General features: G+C 47.0%; 1 protein-coding gene across 1 annotated transcript in view; it reads left to right on the top strand.

The window, feature by feature from the left end:
• Positions 1-18,913, top strand: part of RNF2 (ring finger protein 2) — a 111,480-nt gene that overhangs the window by 50,122 nt on the left and 42,445 nt on the right. The window contains exon 4 of the mRNA XM_085601521.1: positions 148-308. Coding sequence (XP_085457647.1) covers positions 148-308 — 161 coding nt within the window. The remainder of the gene's footprint in view (positions 1-147; positions 309-18,913) is intronic.

Here is an 18,913-nt window from a genome sequence, read left to right as displayed (position 1 = left end):
TGTACAGTGTTACAGCACACTGTGTGATCCTTTTATTGATGGGTTTATTATTTAAGCTGGAGTCTGTATCATACAGTTGCCATTTTTTTCAGCATCAGCAAGTACTTTGTCGTAAATACCATAGCATGCCTTTCTCTTGGTTTCCAGGAAGCAATTACAGATGGACTTGAAATCGTAGTATCTCCCAGAAGCCTTCACAGTGAGTTAATGTGTCCAATATGTCTGGATATGTTGAAAAACACCATGACCACCAAGGAGTGCTTGCATCGCTTTTGTGCCGACTGCATCATCACAGCCCTCAGAAGCGGGTATGTAAATACTCAATCTCAAAATCCATATGTTAAGCATAACCACTATCTGGTTTGATGTTTAAAGTTGCACATATCATAGACACTCTTGTTGAGCTTTACAAGTGCGAGCAAGCCATTAGGAAAGAACGATAAATGTGTACGTTTTCCACCACATATTTTCTACTGTTCACTTCTTACACCAACTGCCCGCACGCTACAAACTCCTAAACAAACCAGTAGGTTATGCCTTTGGGACCTTTTCGTTTTTTTCCAGTGTTTTTTTGCCACACTGTAGAGCATCCTTAAGGCTGTTTAGCACAGCTAAAGAATAAAAGGTATGCACATGCCTACAAAATGATGCAGGTGCTTTTTTTCTGTTCATTAATTTGAGTTGGATCAGTAAATAAAAATAAAAAAAATGTGAAAGCATGTTTGTTTTTTTGAAAGGGGACAAGGGGAGGCAACCTGGGGAGAGGCAGGAGCAACATGGGGGCATGGGTTGGGGATGGTCTGCAATGGGCAAGAAATCAAGATAGGGCAGGTGGGGGGGAAACACACAATCAAGCATGCAAAAGGGGGAGTTCATGGTTGGTGAGGAGAAGCAATGGGCTAGAGAAGAGGGTGCAAGTAACGGTAAGCAATATGGAGGGTAGGAGTAGGAAGAAGAAGCAACAGATGAGAGCGCAACGTGGAGTTGGCCGGGGAGAAGCACATGGATGAGTAAACAAAGGGGGAGTCCATGAGGGAAATGGGTAAGCACCCAATATGTCTTGCAACAGACTGCACAAGCACTGTCTAGTTGGTAAGACCTAAAAAAAAACCCTCTAAAATCCACAGACTAGTAAACTGCTGTCAGAAGTCCATTCAGAGCGCCATGGGACATGCAGGAGCTACTGGGCCCAACCGTGGGAGCTGAGGCTTTTTGATTGCGATGTCCTGGGACCCGACCCACTGTGGATCCTGAGCTACTTCAGCAGTTGACTCTGTGATAGCGCGGGTCGAGCAGTCCAGTTTTTAGGTCTCTCCTACGCAACACGCATGCGCTGCTTAGGAAAAAGACCTTTAGTAAGCAGCACAGCTTTTCGTCCAAAAACGTGCACGCGTTGCATTGCTTCCAATGGCAAAGCGTGCACGTCAGGCGATTCCCTTGCGAGAGCGAGCTTTTTCGCCATGTGTTATCAATAATCTCTCCTGGCGCCGCTCGCTCCCGAAAGTGAATCGCTTTCACTTTTGCCGCGGCGTATTTAAGCTGATTTTGTTTATAAATGTTCGCTTTCACTTTTGCCTCATAAATGGTGAAAGCGTGTTTCCCCTTCTTCAGAATCCTGCTTTTCTTTCACTTTTGGCGCGCGCTTATTGTATGTGTGTATGGTGTATGTATATATATGTGTATATATTAACACAAGCTCCTTTTACAGAGAATCAGCCGCACTCCACAATGATAGATGTATCCATTTTATTTCTAATGCAGTCGGCAATCCTGACATGTTTCGTTCGCCTTGAACTTTTTCAAAGGTGCGCCGCTGACATCGTTGAGGACAGTGAAACCGGCAAGTTTTTCCACACATTTTAAGGTCTTCGCCCCCTAGTGGACGCCCATAGTGAGTCTGGTGCATTGTGGTCCTTGCGGTTCAAAGTTCCCCTAATTTTTTCCCTCCAGTGGGTGATGTCAGGAGATTTACTTCATTTATCTGCATGGATTCATTGCGTCTCAGAAACAGCCCATTTTCAAAGGCTTACGTGATCCATACCAAAGTTGGGCTTTGGCGGCGTCTGTTTACCCTTGTCGCTTTCGCGTTCAAACAAAGACGGTTCTCTTGCGGGCAAACGGTGACGCTCTTGCTGGTGGTGCGTCGCTGTGGCAGAACCAAGCCATAACATATTAACACAAGCTCCTTTTACAGAGAATCAGCCGCACTCCACAATGATAGATGTATCCATTTTATTTCTAATGCAGTCGGCAATCCTGACATGTTTCGTTCGCCTTGAACTTTTTCAAAGGTGCGCCGCTGACATTGTTGAGGACAGTGAAACCGGCAAGTTTTTCCACACATTTTAAGGTCTTTGCCCCCTAGTGGACGCCCATAGTGAGTCTGGTGCATTGTGGTCCTTGCGGATCAAAGTTCCCCTAATTTTTTCCCTCCAGTGGGTGATGTCAGGAGATTTACTTCATTTATCTGCATGGATTCATTGCGTCTCAGAAACAGCCCATTTTCAAGGCTTCCGTGATCCATACCAAAGTATGTGTGTGTGTGTGTGTGTGTGTGTGTGTGTGTGTGTATATATATATATATATATATATAGCCTCTGCGTGCAAGTGCCTCGGTGTGTGTCGGCATGTGTGTATACTGTTACATCATGTCATCTGGCACGTGTTTGCTTTCTTGTGTTTGTGTTCTTGTATACTCAATTGACCTCTGCCCTCCACATCGGAAACCCGGCATTTCACCGCTCACTAAAAGGGGCAGAGAAGCCGTAGCTTTGAGGGCGCGTGCACTCCACCAGCCTATGGCAGCGCAGTCTAGCTGCTGCTGCCACATAGCTCCCTGCATGCACACTGCTCTTGGAAAAAGCCCGAAGAAAAACATTAAGATCTAATTCGCAACACGAAGTCCGTGCCACCACAAGCAACCACCGGTACAAATTAAGTACTGGAAAGTTTGAACCTTAGGGCACTGAAGGCCCGCCACTTTAAGACCCCACTTCCATCCCATCCCCGCCGCAGCGAATACACTTGAAACGGTGATTAGCACAGGGGGCAGACTAATTTGCCAGAAATAATTGCCCGTCTTTTAAAAGGTGCAGTGGGGGGTGCAGAGGACTTAAAATGACCCGCTGCTTAAGGCAAGCCAACAAGCAACTTGCGCGCGAAGCGAGAAATTGTCATTTTTCGTCAGTTACTAGGTGCCAGATTTTTAAAATGCTGGAGGTTGACAGTTATGGGCTCAAGTAAGGCCAGACTCACACTTTCGGCAGGATTCATGCGTGACAGTGTACAGTATCAACTACGCTCGGTAACCAGGGGCAGGCGGCCTAGTCGAAAGTGAGTGGTGCTGCCAGACATGCGGAATACAGCGCTATGAACTTTGCATAGCAAGTAAATAAAATGCCTTGGCTGACTATGTGTACTGTGCTCATACAGCACATCCACCTTCTATCCCTGAGCGCTTTGAAACAGTGGGAGGATAAGAGTGGCGCCATGGAAACCACACTTTAAAAAGAAATGCACATACTGGGGAATTCTTTCTTGCTTTGTTTTAGAGGCGCCCCTGCGCAACGTGCACGTGTCTCAGCACATATACAAGCTATTTGCACGTATGTGCAAAGTGAACGATTAACTAGAGTTTAAATAATGTTTACACTCAGGGCTTTAAGTGGGATGAAAAAACTGGGGGGGGTAACCTATGTAATTAAGGGCGTGGCTTAAAACATTTACGTTAAAAATCTGTACTTAGCACAGTGTGCTGCCTCACTGGTATTTTGCTGCTTCTGTCCATACATTCAAATATATAACACAGCAAGTAACATTACACCTACAAGCAATGACTATTGGCTTTGTCAATGGTTGTTAGGTGCGTAAGAGACACAACAACTATGACTTCCTTGTATATAATAATGGAAATGCTTCGGTTCTTGTGGGCGGGTCTGTGGTTTAAGGCTAGACTTTCGAGCTAAGAAAGCAGGTTAGATTCTGACCTGAGCTCAACATTCTGTGATTAAAAAAATAAATATGTCCTTGTGTAATGTAACTGTTGCCCAGGTAAAGTGCTCCAATACCTTCAGCCGACTTTGCGCTATATAAAACATACCAAAAAGTATATTTGAAGTTACAAACAAGCAGTGAAGGGTGGTAATACTGCAGAGTAATGTTTTTTTTTTTACCCTGAAGGCAAAAATGGACAGCCCGAGAGGGAGCCGTCTCAGCACCTGCTTTTAAGACCTGCCGGTGCTGAGCACCAGTAGGACCTGGCCCACTCAATGTCCTCTTTACACTCTTTCTCTCCTTCTCACAGTCTGCAGGTGTTATTGAGTTATACGATTTTGTTCACTCGGTATTAAAATGCACGCTGGAGTTAGCATCGGTATTTATTTACCACCAGTCACAGCGTTCTGTGTAAACCTAGGATCGAGTGAAAAAACCTCTTCTGATCGGCACGAAGGCTTAAACAGGAGTGTGTTGAATTCTAACCGGACGCCAGTAATAATGAACAAGCATTGGCATAGCCAATAGGTCTCGCCTTTGGGACCTTATAAGTGTTTAACCATGCAACAGTTGATGATTTTGCACCAAGGATAGTGTCCTGCATAACTAAATACTTCTAAGGTCCCAAAAGTGAGACCTATTGGCTATGCCAGTGCTTGTTTTTTTTTGGAGGGGGCAGATACAATAAGTGAGCAGAGGCTTGCAAGTCAAAATACGTTCATTAGCAGCAATAAATGAATGCCCAGTAAAATTATTTTTTTTATCAACAAAAGTAGTATTAATATAAGAAAGCACAGTGAAATACGTCATACACAAAGAATACACATAGCACCCTTGCGTCAAGACTGAAGTGTTTAATGGCAGTCCTCTAAGTCCCACGTCTCTCTCACTAGCGGTAGCGGTTATTCCCCATTCATTATAAGTGATATTCAGGTCCGGTCCCACTAGCAGTCTGGGTCTCGAGTCCCACTCCGATTATGTTAGAAAATTCAAAAGTGTTCCAGCGCCGAAGCACTATCTGGCTAACGAGTTCCCCTGTGGTTCTCCAGCCGTAAACTAAGTCTTAACCGCACCAGCAGGGATTGTCCCACCGAAGTCTCTGCGAGCTTCTCTTGCAGGCCCAGCAGGTGCACTGTGGCTGGGTGTCCTCTGCACTCCTGCAGTGCAAATTTAAGTCTCTTTGGCTCTTCCCCCTCCAGTGGGAGGAGATGTGGGGGGGTGTATTGTTGGAGGTTCCTAATACCATTCCTCAGTCTGGGTTTGGACCCACTTGGGTCACCACAGTCGACTCTCCTCGCGACAGTGGCATCCAATGGAAAATGCCACTTACCAGTATGCATCTGTTCTTGGCATGTAGAGCTGCAGATTGACATACTTGTGCATAGGTCGCCTGCATAGACCGCCATCTGGTGTTGGGCTCTGATGATTGCAGTTTGTTGTTGTCTTGGAAGAAGTCTTTGTAGTCACAAGATAGGTAACTCCTCCCTTGGACAATAGTGCGCATGGTCATCGACTCCATCTTTAGATTGTTTTTCGCCATGATGGGAAATGATGGAGTTTGTAAGAAACAAATAAGATGTCCATGTGTAATATATCTAAGGAAGAGAACACTGGAACAGATAGAGGTTCCGGGGAGGCGGGTGGGCGTATGTCTTTCTGCAGCTCTACATGCCAAGAACAGATGCATACTGGTAAGTAGCATTTTCCGTTCGAGGCATATGAGCTGCAGAATACATACTTGTGCATAGACTGTATAGCAGTGCTCTCCCCTAGCGGTGGTCCCCTGTATCTGTTGCAATGCTCTGAAAAAGTGTTTTAAGAACAGCCTGGCCTACAGAAGAATGTTGGTTTGCCTGCACGTCTACACAATAGTGTTTGGTGAAGGTGTGTGGCATAGACCATGTTGCTGCCTTACAAATGTCATCTAAGGGAATGTTCCCTAAGAATGCCATGGAAGCCCCAAGTTTGCATGTTGAATGCGCTCTAGGGGGAATTGTTAGTGTTCGTTTTGCTTTGTGGTAGCATATTTGAATACATTTGACTATCCACTTGGCAATCCCAGCTTTGGAGATGGAGTTTCCGTCATGAGGTGGTGAGAAAGCTACAAACAGTTGGTTTGTTTTTCTAAAAGGTTTAGTTCTGTCAATGTAAACAAGTATAGCTCTTTCTACATCCAGTTTGTGAAGATCTCTTTCTGCTACAGAATCTGTTTTTGGGAAAAAAAACAGGTGATTCCACAGATTAAGATGGAAAGCAGAGTATAATTTGGGAAGAAATTTTGGATTTGTTCTAAGAACCACCTTGTTATGATGTATTTGTAAGAATGGTTCTTGTATGGTTCAAGCTGGATCTCACGTACTCTTCTGAGAGATGTGATTGCGACTAGGAAAGCTACTTTCCATGTAAGGAACTGCAGTTCACATTTGTGTAGAGGTTCAAATGGAGGACCCGTGAGCCTAATAAGGACAATGTTTAAATTCCACACTGGAGAGGGTGGGATTGTGGGAGGAATTATCCTTTTAAGGCCTTGTAGGTAAGCGGCAAGGGCAGCAAGATGTAATCTTATGGACGTGTATGCTAGATTACATCTTTGTAGATGCAGTAAGTAGCAAATAATGTTTTGAATCGAAGCATCTAGTGGGTCAATTTTGTTGTTGTTGCAGTAAATAACAAATCTTTTCCATTTGGCTGCATAGCAAGCTCTAGTAGTAGGGCGTCTAGCTTCTTTAATAATGTTCATACAATCTGGTGGGAGGTTGAGGTAACCGAACTCTAGGACTTCAGGAGCCAGATTGCCAGGTTCAGTTGATCTGGATGCCTCATCTCTCCATGGTTCTGTGCAAGAAGCTTTGGGGAGAGGTGTAGTTTTTGGTGTGGAACTGCTGAGAGTTCCAGAAGTGTTGTGAACTATGGTTGCCGGGGTCATGTTGGAGCAACTAGGATCATTTTGAGAGACTGTTGTTTGAGCTTGCGTACTACTAATGGGATGAGTGGGAGTGGTGGAAAAGCGTACGCAAATCTGCCTGACCATTTCATCCATATCTCATTGCCCTTGGACAATGGGTGTGGATACCTGGCGGCGAAGGTTGGGCATTTTGCGTTTGCGTGTGTGGCGAAGAGATCTATGTCTGGATGGCTCCACATGTGAAAACATGGATGAAGAACTGGAGGATGAAGTTCCCATTCGTGTATCTGCTGTGTCTGACGACTGAGCAGATCCGCAATCTGAGTGTGTACCCCTGGAAGATGTTCTGCTAGAAGGTATATCTTTTGTGGGATGGCCCATCTCCATATGTTTTGTGCTAGTTGAGAAAGCTGCAAAGAATGTGTTCCTCCTTGTTTTTGTATATAATACTTTGCTGTCATATTGTCTGTGCGGACAAGGACAGTTTTGTTGGTGAGATGTGGTTGGAATGATTTTAATGCAAGAAAGATTGCTAGTAACTCCAGGTGGTTGATGTGGAGCACTTTTTGTTGCACCTGCCCTGAATCGTGTGGTTTAGGAGATGGGCTCCCCAGCCGGTGAGTGATTCGTCTGCTGTTAACACTAACTGTGGAACTGGGTCTAGGAACAGCTGCCCTTTGGAAAGGTTTTGTGTGTTCCACCACTGCAGAGAGCGATGTGTGCGGCTGTCTGCCAACACCAGATCTGAAAGTTGACCTTGAGCCTGGTTCCACTGACGTGCTAAGCATTCCTGTAAAGGGCGCATCTGAAGTCTTGCATGAGGTACTATGAAAATTCCTATGAGCTGCATATACACTCGAGCTGGTAGTGAGTGATGGGGTTGAAATTGTTTCGAGGGTTTGCATACTGGCTATCCTGGCTGGATTGGGGTGTGTAAGAGCTTTGGAAGTGTCTATTGTGACCCCTAGATACTGACGTATGTGGGAGGGCTGGAGATGTGATTTGGTGAGGTTTATCGCGTACCCCAAGTTATGTAGCAGATGAATTGTCTGTTGAGTGTGATGAGCACACTGGTTGTATGACTTGGCTTTTATGAGCCAGTCGTCCAGGTATGGAAACACATGAATTTGTTGTCTCCGCAAGTGGGCAGCTACTACCGCCAGACATTTCGTGAAGACTGTGGGTACTGTGGTTACTCCGAATGGGAGGACCTTGAATGGATAGTGTTGACCGTCCACTGTAAACCTTAGATATTTCCTGTGAAAAGGGTGTATAGGAATATGGAAGTAGGCGTCCTTGAGATCTAGAGTGGCAAGAAAGTCGCCTTGTTGGAGCAGTGGAAGGACCTGTTGAAGAGTGAACATGTGAAAATGATTTGACTGTATGTAGATATTGAGAGGTCTGAGGTCCAGTATTGTCTGAGAGTACCGTCTTTTTTCGAGATGAGAAAGTAATGGGAGTAAACCCCTGTACCTTGATGCTAGAGGGGAACTGGTTCTATTGCATGCTTTTGACGCAGTGAGAGAACTTCGTGTTTGAGGAGCATTAGATGTTCCGTGGACATTGGACGTTGTTTGGGCAGTATGTTTGTGGGAGTTGCGGTAAGTTCCAGGCAGTAACCATACTGGATAATTTGTCTTACCCACTTGTCTATAGTGATGGACTTCCAGACAGGTAGACAGGTAGGAACTTTGAGAGTCTTCCTCCGACCGGAGTGGAATGGTCTGGAGGGAGCGGAAGGAAGTCATTGTTTGGTAGTGGGGGAGGTTCAATTGTTGTTAACTCAGCCTCTCCCTTTGTTATTATTGTCCCTGTACCCACATCTAAAATATCCCTTGTTGGGGGATGTTTGTGTGGGGCTTTTGTAGGAGGAGGAAGTAGTGACTGTACTAATGTTTGTGGATGCGCCCCTATAAAAGGAGCGACGAAAGGAACCTCATGTTGTTTGAGACTGTAATGCTACCATAGATTTTGCAGTGTCTGTGTCTTTTTAAATTTTTTCCAAAGCTGTATTTACAGCTGGGCCAAATAGGTGTTCTTGATCGAATGGCTGATTTAAGATAGTTGTTTGCACTTCTTGTTTAATACCAGAAATGCCCAACCATGCATGTCTGCGTAGTAAAACACTGGTGTTGACAGATCTAGATGCGGTGTCTGCTGCATCGAGGGCACATTTGATGGATGCATTTGTAATTAACTTGCCCTCCTGGACCAAATCATTGGCTTTGGCCTTGTATTGGTCTGGCAAATGTTGAATTAGGTCTTGAAGCTCATTGTAGTGAGCCCTGTCCTATCTGGCAAGTAGTGTCTGTGCATTAGCTATCCTCCAGTGATTGGCTGCTTGGGAGACAACTCGCTTGCCTGATGTGTCTAGCAGTTTAGATTCTGTGTCTGAAGGTGGAGCATCACCAGAGGTTTGTGAATTAGCTCGTTTTCTTGCATTGGACACTATCAGAGAATCTGACGGGAGTTGTCCTTTAATGTAGGTGGGATGGTTGGGGGCAGGTTTATACTTTTTATCAATCCGAGGATTGAGAATCCTGGCCCTGACAGGGTCTTTAAATAAGTCAGGTGCATGTTTAATTACAGCTTTGAGCATGGGCAATGTATGTATTGTCTTTTGTGACTGGGCAAAACTATCTAGTAGAAAGTCTTTTTCCATGGGGTCTGAATGTAGTTGAACGCCATGATGTTGCGCAGCCCGATTATAAGCTGACTAAATCCTATATTGTCATCTGGGGGAGATGGTCTTGTTGGGTATGCATCTGGATCAGGAAGGTCTGAAGGATCGTTACAATCTACCCATGTTTCCTGTGGTATAGTAGTGTCCTCATCAGGGTCATCTAAAGGATCATTATGGTGTGCACCCCCGTCCCCTAGGTCATCCTCATCCAGTGGTGGTAAGGGTGAACATGGAGAGAGTCTAGGAGAGTGTATGGGAGAGTTTGTAGGAGACAAAGGTTTAATAGGAAGAACAGGAGAAGAGGATCTTAGGGGTGATGTTGCAAAGTCTCTTTTCTTCACCGGTACCTCAGTAGAGTGTGAGGTATCTAATTTCCTCTTCTTCGTTGGGAGGCTGACAATATGGCCTGTTTTAGGGTCCACACGTAATGTCTTTTGTTCCGGATCTATAGGATCTGGTTGAAACAGTTGTTCCTCCATGTTGTCTCCTTTCAGTGCCGATTATTTTGGTTCCGAACGTGGTTTGGATTTGTGCTCTGGAGCCGTAGGAGGGGTCTTGTGCTCCTTTGGCTTCGATATCGAGTCGGAAATCTTTTTCGGATCCAAAGTTTTTCGGTGTTTGTTCGGATCCGAGGCCTTATGGTCTTTCGGTGCCGAAGAGCTCGATGCTGAGGCCTCTTTGGATGTAACGGGAGTAGGGTGTATTCCTGATTTCGGTACAGACTGTTTTTTTGGGGTACTGATATGGGGCTTGCTCGGTCACGAGCTGCCGGAAAGCTTTTCCTTTGTCTTCGAAGCCGGACCTGGAGGCGGGGCTTCTAAAGTTTTCCCTCGGTCTTGACGAAGGCCTTCAGGCAAAGTTTTGACCGGAGCAGCCTTTTTTTCCTAAGGGGGCCAGGGTAGGGGCGTTTGTACTCACTCATTGACCTGGAGTGATGTGGTCATCGGAACCGGAGTCATCGGCTTCGGAGACGATGTCGAGTTCCACCGCTGCCTCTGGAACATCGGGGCCCTCGTCGAAGATGTCGTGTGGCACCTGTGAAGCCTGTTGAGCCGTAACGTGTCGTCGAGCCCGGCGATCACGGATAGTCTTTTTAGATCGAAAAGAGGTGCAGGCCTGGCAATCCTTTTCTTCGTGCTCTGGCGAGTGGCAAAGGTTGCAGACCTTGTGGTGTTCACTGTGTGGAAATTTAGCTCCACACTGGGGGCATTTTTTAAATGGAGTCCTTTCCATTAGCCGTAGGCCCCGATCGGCCCAGCGGCCCGCGTCGACGACCGGAATCTAGGAGTTTTGAGTTTGCGTGTCGAAAGTCACGCGAACGAAACAATACCGTCGAGAAATGATGGTTTGTGCGTCAAAGGTTTGGAAACACGGTACGGAACCGAAGCACCGAAAGCCACACCCGGACCCAATCGCGGATGGAGTCGATGCTCATGCGCACTATTGTCCAAGGGAGGAGTCACCTATCACGTGACTACAAAGACTTCTTCCAAGACTACAACAAACTGCAATCATCCGAGCCCAACACCAGATGGCGATCTGTGCACAAGTATGTATTCTGCAGCTCATATGCCTCGAACAGACAGTTCTCCATGTCTTCCTTTGGTGGTCCCTCTGGCATGTGGAGTCACCACATCTGCTCTTCACTTGAGTGATGGCTCAATCGGCACGGCTGCAGGTTATTCTTCATCGTGGCCAGCTCTGGCTTCTGAGGTTGCTGCCTCACACCGCACAAGAGCAATGGCCCAATTGGCATGCCAGTCCTCACAGCAGCTCCCTCTGGCATACAAGACCGCCGACTCACATTGCACATGGACAACAGCCTGATCGGTACAGCAATCTTCACAGCGGCCCCCTCTGGCATACAGGGTCGCCAGCTTAAAACTGCACATGTGCAATCACCCGATCGGTGCAGCAAAGCTCACGGCTCACTTCATGGTGGCCCTCCTCTGGCCTATGGGGGTCGCTGACTTGAACCTGCTAACGGGCAATGACGATCACTGCAGCAAAGGTGGTTGTTCTTTTTTCCGGAGTATTGTATAGTGCAAACTTGACCTAAAGGTACTGGGTATCAGAGCGCTTTACATGATTACCAGTTATGTTACAAGGACACATTCATTTTTGTTAGGCATGGGGAGATAGTGATTTGTCCCTAATCACAGGATGTTGAGCGTCATTGCAGAGACTCGAACCTGGTTCCCCAGATTTGAGATTGACCACCCTAGTCTTTAGGCCACATCTTCTCCTCTTTATGGCGGCCCTTCTCTGGCATATGAGGCTTGCCGACTTAAATCTGCCCACAAGCAATGACCCGATTGGTGCAACAGCTGTCTCATCACTCGCTACAAGGATCCACTTGCCAGGATCCCCCCCTGGGCTCCCTCTAGCTCTCCTCTTCCACATAGGGGTTACTGTTCTTGGCAAGCAGGGAGACATTGGGGCTCCAGGGCAGATTGTCTTTAGATGTCCCGGGTGAAGTCCCCTCACTTAGCTGGGAGACTGACAGCCCCTAGCTTTCAGCTGTAGCCTTGTAGCGCTTCCCCTCCTCCCACAGCCCATCTGGCTGCTTGACAGAAGACAGTTTTGAAGACTTCGAGCTACCCTTCTTATTGCCCATTTCCAAACCCGAAATGTAATTTAGGATCTGAGTCTTTGAAGTTTGTGTTGGAAATCTACTTCCCTTTGAAGTGCCCTCTCTTTTCCTCTGTCTTGCCTTTCCTCCAAAAAGCAGTCTGTCACAATAGGGGCAACCCTGAACTTCATAGCCCCACAACACAGGGCATGGTAGTGACTAGAGATTCACACCTGCGTATCGGTCACACTAATATGTATATCAAAAGGTTAGCCGATGGGCTCGGCTCTACTCTTTATGGTTCCTTTATCAGCCCCATCCTTACAGAGATGGGCCTAGACCCCCTTCCAGTGACCTTGCTCTGAATAAAAGAGCACCCTTTGAAGTGTGCAGGAGAGCCTTGCTCTTCCTTCTCAAGTGTGCATCCCACCCTGCCTATAGGAATGCAGTAATCCACAATTCTCTCTGGGGGAATGCCTCTACCTACTCATGCTCGTCCAGTCAGCCCCTCGCTGATGTGAGAGTTATAGGCTTTGCCCATGTATTTTATCCATGTTGTACAGAGTGGCTGCTGTTTAGCATGGCTAAAAGTTAGTTGTGTAAAGTGGACAGTGGCATAAAGTGGAGATTGGCATGGCATAGAGAAGAATGGTGTGGAGTGGCCTAGAGTGGTGTGGAATTTAGTGGCGTAGAGTAGAGGGGCGTAAAATGGTGTGAGTGGCATTGTGTGGGGTGCCCTGGAGGAGAGTGGCTTCGAGTGTTGTGGAGTGGCTTAGAGTAGAATGCCATAGATTGACATTGTGCCGAGTAGTGTCACAGAGTGGAATGGCACACAGTAGAGTGGAGGACCACAGAGTGGAGTGGTGTAGAGTAGTACAGTTATGGGTGTTGCAAAAAGATGAGGAAGAATAAAGGAGGTGGATCACATTTATCATGATCACATGCTCCAGGGAGGAGTTAACACAAGAAAGGAAGGGAAATCTATAGGAGCTAAGAAATTTAAAAATTGCAAACTAGGGTACAACGAAAACAACTAATGGCATACTGTGAGTGGGTTGTAAGCTCAATTGTAAACAATACGTCTCGCAGCACAGCGCATGTGCTCTGCAGGCAATACCTAAAAAGGGCCTGTTCACTTATACTGATCACTACACGCTATGATGTCACCACTGCTGTTGTGCTGCTGAACTTCTTGCAAGGTCAGTTGCTTTTCACCACTATGAGGGTAGCACATTCAGTGCCCCTACCGGCCCAACAAGACCGCAGTCCGTAAGACAGGCCTATGTCCTGGCACATGATCTGTGTTCGCCCATGACATCAAAAATCAGCACTGGGGATCCAAACATCATTGCAGTTGTGGTACTCATGGCAGGGGTACACATCAGTCACCATGCGAGGGATTTTTCCATCCCAACAACCACCATGCATCAATAAATCTGAATACCCAGTAAATCATACGAATAAATTGTGGAAACAATTGTGCTAAGGTTTGTTCTTGAAGACTGTTGTATAGTAATTCTCAAATTTTATGTTTCTATCTGCAAATGATTTTCGGGTGAACAAAAATCTTAATTGTGTGATTGATTAGTGTTCTATTTCTTTGGGGATTTGTTTACTAATATAAGGGACATACATCTGTTCACAATCTCTTTGATGATTGATGGAGCCATCAAAGACTCTTGCTACTGTCGAACACCATTTCACACCTTAGTCCAAATTTTCAGTTGGTTGGGAAGTGTTTTCTTCCCCAGGGTCTCAATTCAACTTCCACATTTTTTTTGCATCTTAGCATATGTTCTGTTTAACCGAATTTCGTTGTAGGTTGAAGTTTATCTGTTGTCTGTTCTTTTCACAGCTGGAAGAAAGATTGGACTTGTGATTCCTTCTGGCAAGGAAAATGTATATGCGATTTTATTTGTTTTGAGGGTCATGTCTCCTTACAGCCATTTATAGTGACACTGCAGTGTAGTTTTCATGCCTGTCAGACACGTGCATCTTAATGTTAAGGTAATGTTGATGAAGGCCCAGCTGTCTGCTTTACTGTGGCAGAATGTTGGTAGGTGTGGCTAGACCTATGCCTTGTAAGTACGCTTAACATGATATGAGGTATAGGGAGCCTTTCAGAAGGGGCAGGGTGGGGAGGGCTAGATTTCTGCTTGCAGCGGGTAGTTTTGTTGTCACCCAAAGCTTGCCTGAACAGATCTGTTTTAATGACACTACTCTGGCTTTAGGGGGAAGTTTTCTGAACATTTAAAAAGACAATGTTTTAGTTTCTATCTTCAATTGGACTTCAAACTTTACTGTCCCTATTATGTTAGAGACCTTACAAAAGGGGCAGCTTTACATGGGCTTTTTTAGTTCCTTTGTCAATTTGGAATGAAAGTCAGGAGCAGCGTCCCTTCAGAGTATGCGAGGTTGGTTTGTTGCTCATGACTAGAAAACACCATTGCTGAAAAAGCATTGGAACCAAATCTCTGTTTACTGCTACAGCGTGGGTCTCTTCTATTTCTGAATCGGTGGCACTGCTTGATGAGGTTTAAAGTTAAAAGCTTGGTGCTGCAGATAAACTGTATATGTCATTGTTCATAGCTCAATCCTCCCACTCCTTTTCCAGTTTCCTATACTACTAGTTGTGAGGAGGTACATGCTTCTATTTCAGCTTAGCTCTTCCACTCACCGGGTGTCAGCTGCACGTTTTTCTTAGATTTCTAGTGATGCAAGGAGTCTGCAGTAGCACGCCTACTGCTTTCTACAAGTTATTTATCATTCCCTTGTAGTGCCAAAGGTAGTTTAGAGGAAGAAGGCCACCAAATTGTTGTATGAGGGCCTTCACCACGTAAAGAAGCGCATGGTAGTAAGTTCCTTCAATTATCTTATCTCGCTGCCACAGTTCTCGAATGTGCAGAAGGTGCAGGAACAATAACGGATACTGGAAGCCTTCTGAACCTACTGACTCCAGGCCTCTGGCCACCCACCCACCCAAAGGCGCTGTTATTCCTTTTCCCAACATGCATTCTTGGAATGAGGATTATAAGACTCTGACCTTTCTCTTTCATACTATTGATCATGGAGGGCAAATACATTTTCGAGTTTTAAGTCATGATGTCCTGCTAAACGATGGCTACCAGGGATCTAGGGGTTCGTGCCCGGGGCATGGGAAACAGCTTAGGTTATTCCAGTTGAGGTTAAACTGGTTTTACGTCTTATTGTTGGGTTCTGCAAGCAGAAGACTTATGTTTCAAAAGCCAGCACACAGTCCTTCAGAGCCAGGGCGGCTTGTGTTGCACTCTTCAGGCAGATATTTTCAGTTCAACTACTTCGGTCACACCACTTGCGGTCTGCAACTCTTGGTCTCACTGGACCTTGACTCTAAATTCTCTAGCTGCCCAATGTTGTTTTTCCTCCTACCTTTATATCTGGCCCCGAGGGAGCTTTAGCTGTCTCACAAGCCTCATGTAATCAAAAGGAATCGTAAACAGAAAAAATACACACTTGATAGATGCATAGCAGGACTTTGGGCCATTCCTTATCCTCCATTGGTCTGTTCATCTGTAGTTCACATTTTGCTTCCGTCCACTACAGCGTATAGCATGGGGCAAGAGTTCACCCCACTTCAGCCATTGGATATCTTGCACTGTGCCCTGACCACAATAGCACATTAAGCCAAAATGTCAGTGCCAGGGTTATTGGATGTATACTATACTTTGCCAATACCCCTCTCTCTATTCTTTATCAATTTTTAGCCATTCTTATGTTTAAACTATGACTTCTGGTTACAACATTTCAAAGCTGATGGTGCCTTTTTTCTGGCAGTAAGAATCATGTTTTCCTTTGATGTGTATTAAAACTAAAGAGATGTTTTTATACCTGTTCCGAGTATACTAGATAGAAAGCAAACATACCGTCCTGTTAAAATTATATGCAAGATAAATTCATTCTTTTTTTTTGATAAACAAGTTTTTATTGTTTTTGGTTTGTACAACATGAAAAACTTTTGAGCCCTTCGAACCACCACCATACAGCAACACAGCATGAAAACGCCCCGCCCACCCCCGAACCGCCCCCCCCCACCCCCCCCCCCCCTCTTCTGAACAGCACTTTTATGGTATGTTGCCCAGCCATTTCCCCCAGACCCTTCGGTACTAGATAAATTCATTCTTAAGTTAATGTTTGTATTGAATGCATTGACTGCCACTTTTAAGTGTCCTTTTTAGGTCGAGCCTAGAGCAGCGCATGCGCTGTGCTCTGGCGAGACTTTTAGTAAGGGCTTCAGAAAATGCTACCCCTGTGGCCTAGAGTTTGAATGCATGTGTGTGGGCACGCGTGAGCATATGGCTTTCTTATCTCGTCATGGGTCACAGGCCCTGGCTGTTCTCTCCGCCCTCTGCATTCCGCAGACCTTCTCCAGCCTGCTCTTTTCCCTCTCGACCCCTCCCTTTGGACAGGGAGGAGGGAAACTGCTCCCGTTTGCAAGCCTCACCACTATTCATGCCATGGAAGTTTGTCAATAGGGCATGAACAGTGCATTTCATTTCTTGAAACAAGTGTTCCTGTCTCCCTTTCTACTCTGGGCTGCTTGCTCCTCTGGCCCCCACCTCTAAGCTTCAAGGTCAGAGTCTGCTAGCAGCTTCACTCTGCAGCTCTTCTCTCCTCCTTCTCCCCCCCCCCCCTTTTTCATAGGGGAGGGGAAGGGAGGCTGGGTCCATTGCAAGCTTCTCAACCAGCAGCTTTAGGTATGTCATAGAAGCAGACACTTTCCCCTTAATACCTAGTGCTTACCCCCCCCCCGTCCTAACACTTATTATCAGGTTCAAAACTTGCTGTGCTTACCCCCTATGCCCCCTGCTCTGTCATAACACTGATCATCCGGTTCAAAGCTTGCCTTGCTTACCCCCCTGCCCCCGCTCTGTCCTAAAATAGATCATCCGGTTCAAAGCTCGCCGTCCATGCCCCCCTTCTGTCCTAACACTTATCATCAGGTTCAAAGCTCGCCGTGCTTATCCCCCTGCCCACCGCTCTGTCCTAACACTTATCATCCGGTTCAAAGCTCGCCGTGCTTACCCCCTCTGCCTCACGCTCTGTCCTAACACTTATCATCAGGTTCAAAGCTCGCCATGCTTACGCCCTCTGCCCCCCGCTCTGTCCTAACACTTATCATCAGGTTCAATGCTTGCCGTGCTTACCCCCCTGCCCCCCGTTCTGTCCTACAATACATCATCCTGTTCAAAGCTCGCCGTCCTTACCCCCTGCCCCCGCCTTGTCCTAACACTTATCATCCGGTTCAAAGCTCGCCTTGCTTACCCCCTCTGCCCCCCGCTCTGTCCTAACACTCATCATCCGGTTCAAAGCTCGCTGTGCTTACCCCCCTGCCCCCCGCTCTGTCCTAACACTGATCATCCGGTTCAAAGCTCGCCATGCTTACCCCCTGCCCCCGCTCTGTCCCTAACACTGATCATACGGTTCAAAGCTCGCCGTGCTTACCCCCCCTGCCCCCGCTCTGTCCTAAAATAGATCATCCAGTTCAAAGCTCGCCGTCCATGCCCCCGCTCTGTCCTAACACTTCTCAGGTTCAAAGCTCGCCGAGCTTACACCCCTGCCCACCGCTCTGTCCTAGCACTTATCGGGTTCAAAGCTCGCTGTGCTTACCCCCTTTGCCCCCCGCTCTGTCCTAACACTTATCATCAGGTTCAAAGCTCGCCTTGCTTACCCCCTCTGCCACCCGCTCTGTCCTAACACTTATCATCAGGTTCAAAGCTCGCCGTGCTTACCCCCCTGCCCCCAGCTCTGTCCTAACACTTATCATCAGGTTCAATGCTCGCCTTGCTTACCCCCCTGCCCCCCGCTCTGTCCTAAAATAGTTCATCCTGTTCAAAGCTCGCCGTCCGTACCCCCCCTGCCCCCGCTCTGTCCTAACACTTATCAGGTTCGAAGCTCGCCGTGCTTACCCACCTGTCCCCAGCTCTGTCCTGACACTGATCATCAGGTTCAAAGCTCGCCATGCTTGCCCCCCGCTCTGTCCCAAAACTGATCATATGGTTCAAAGCTCGCCGTGCTTACCCCCCTGCCCCCCGCTCTGTCCTAAAATAGATTATCCTGTTCAAAGCTCGCCGTCCTTACCCCCTGCCCCCGCTCTGTCCTAACACTTATCATCCGGTTCAAAGCTCGCCTTGCTTACCCCCTCTGCCCCCCGCTCTGTCCTAACACTTATCATCAGGTTCAAAGCTCGCTGTGCTTACCCTCCTGCCCCCCGCTCTGTCCTAACACTGATCATCAGGTTCAAAGCTCGCCATGCTTACCCCCTGCCCCCCGCTCTGTCCCTAACACTGATCATACGGTTCAAAGCTCGCTGTGCTTACCCCCCCCTGCCCCCGCTCTGTCCTAAAATAGATCATCCAGTTCAAAGCTCGCCGTCCATGCCCCCGCTCTGTCCTAACACTTATCAGGTTCAAAGCTCGCCGTGCTTACCCCTCTGCCCCCCACTCTGTCCTAACACTTATCATCCGGTTCAAAGCTCGCCGTGTTTACCCCCCTGCCCCCAGCTCTGTCCTAACACATCATCCGGTTCAATGCTCGCCTTGCTTACCCCCCTGCCTCCCGCTCTGTCCTAAAATAGTTCATCCTGTTCAAAGCTCGCCATCTTTACCCCCCCTGCCCCCGCTCTGTCCTAACACGTATCAGGTTCAAAGCTCGCCATGCTTTCCCCCCTGCCCCCCGCTCTGTCCTAAAACTGATCATATGGTTCAAAGCTCGCCGTGCTTAC

This window comes from Triturus cristatus, chromosome 4_2, assembly GCF_964204655.1.
Source record: "Triturus cristatus chromosome 4_2, aTriCri1.1, whole genome shotgun sequence".
NCBI lineage: Eukaryota > Metazoa > Chordata > Amphibia > Caudata > Salamandridae > Triturus > Triturus cristatus.
The sequence above is the reverse complement of the archived record's forward strand: the minus strand, read 5'-3'. Positions and strand labels throughout refer to the sequence as shown.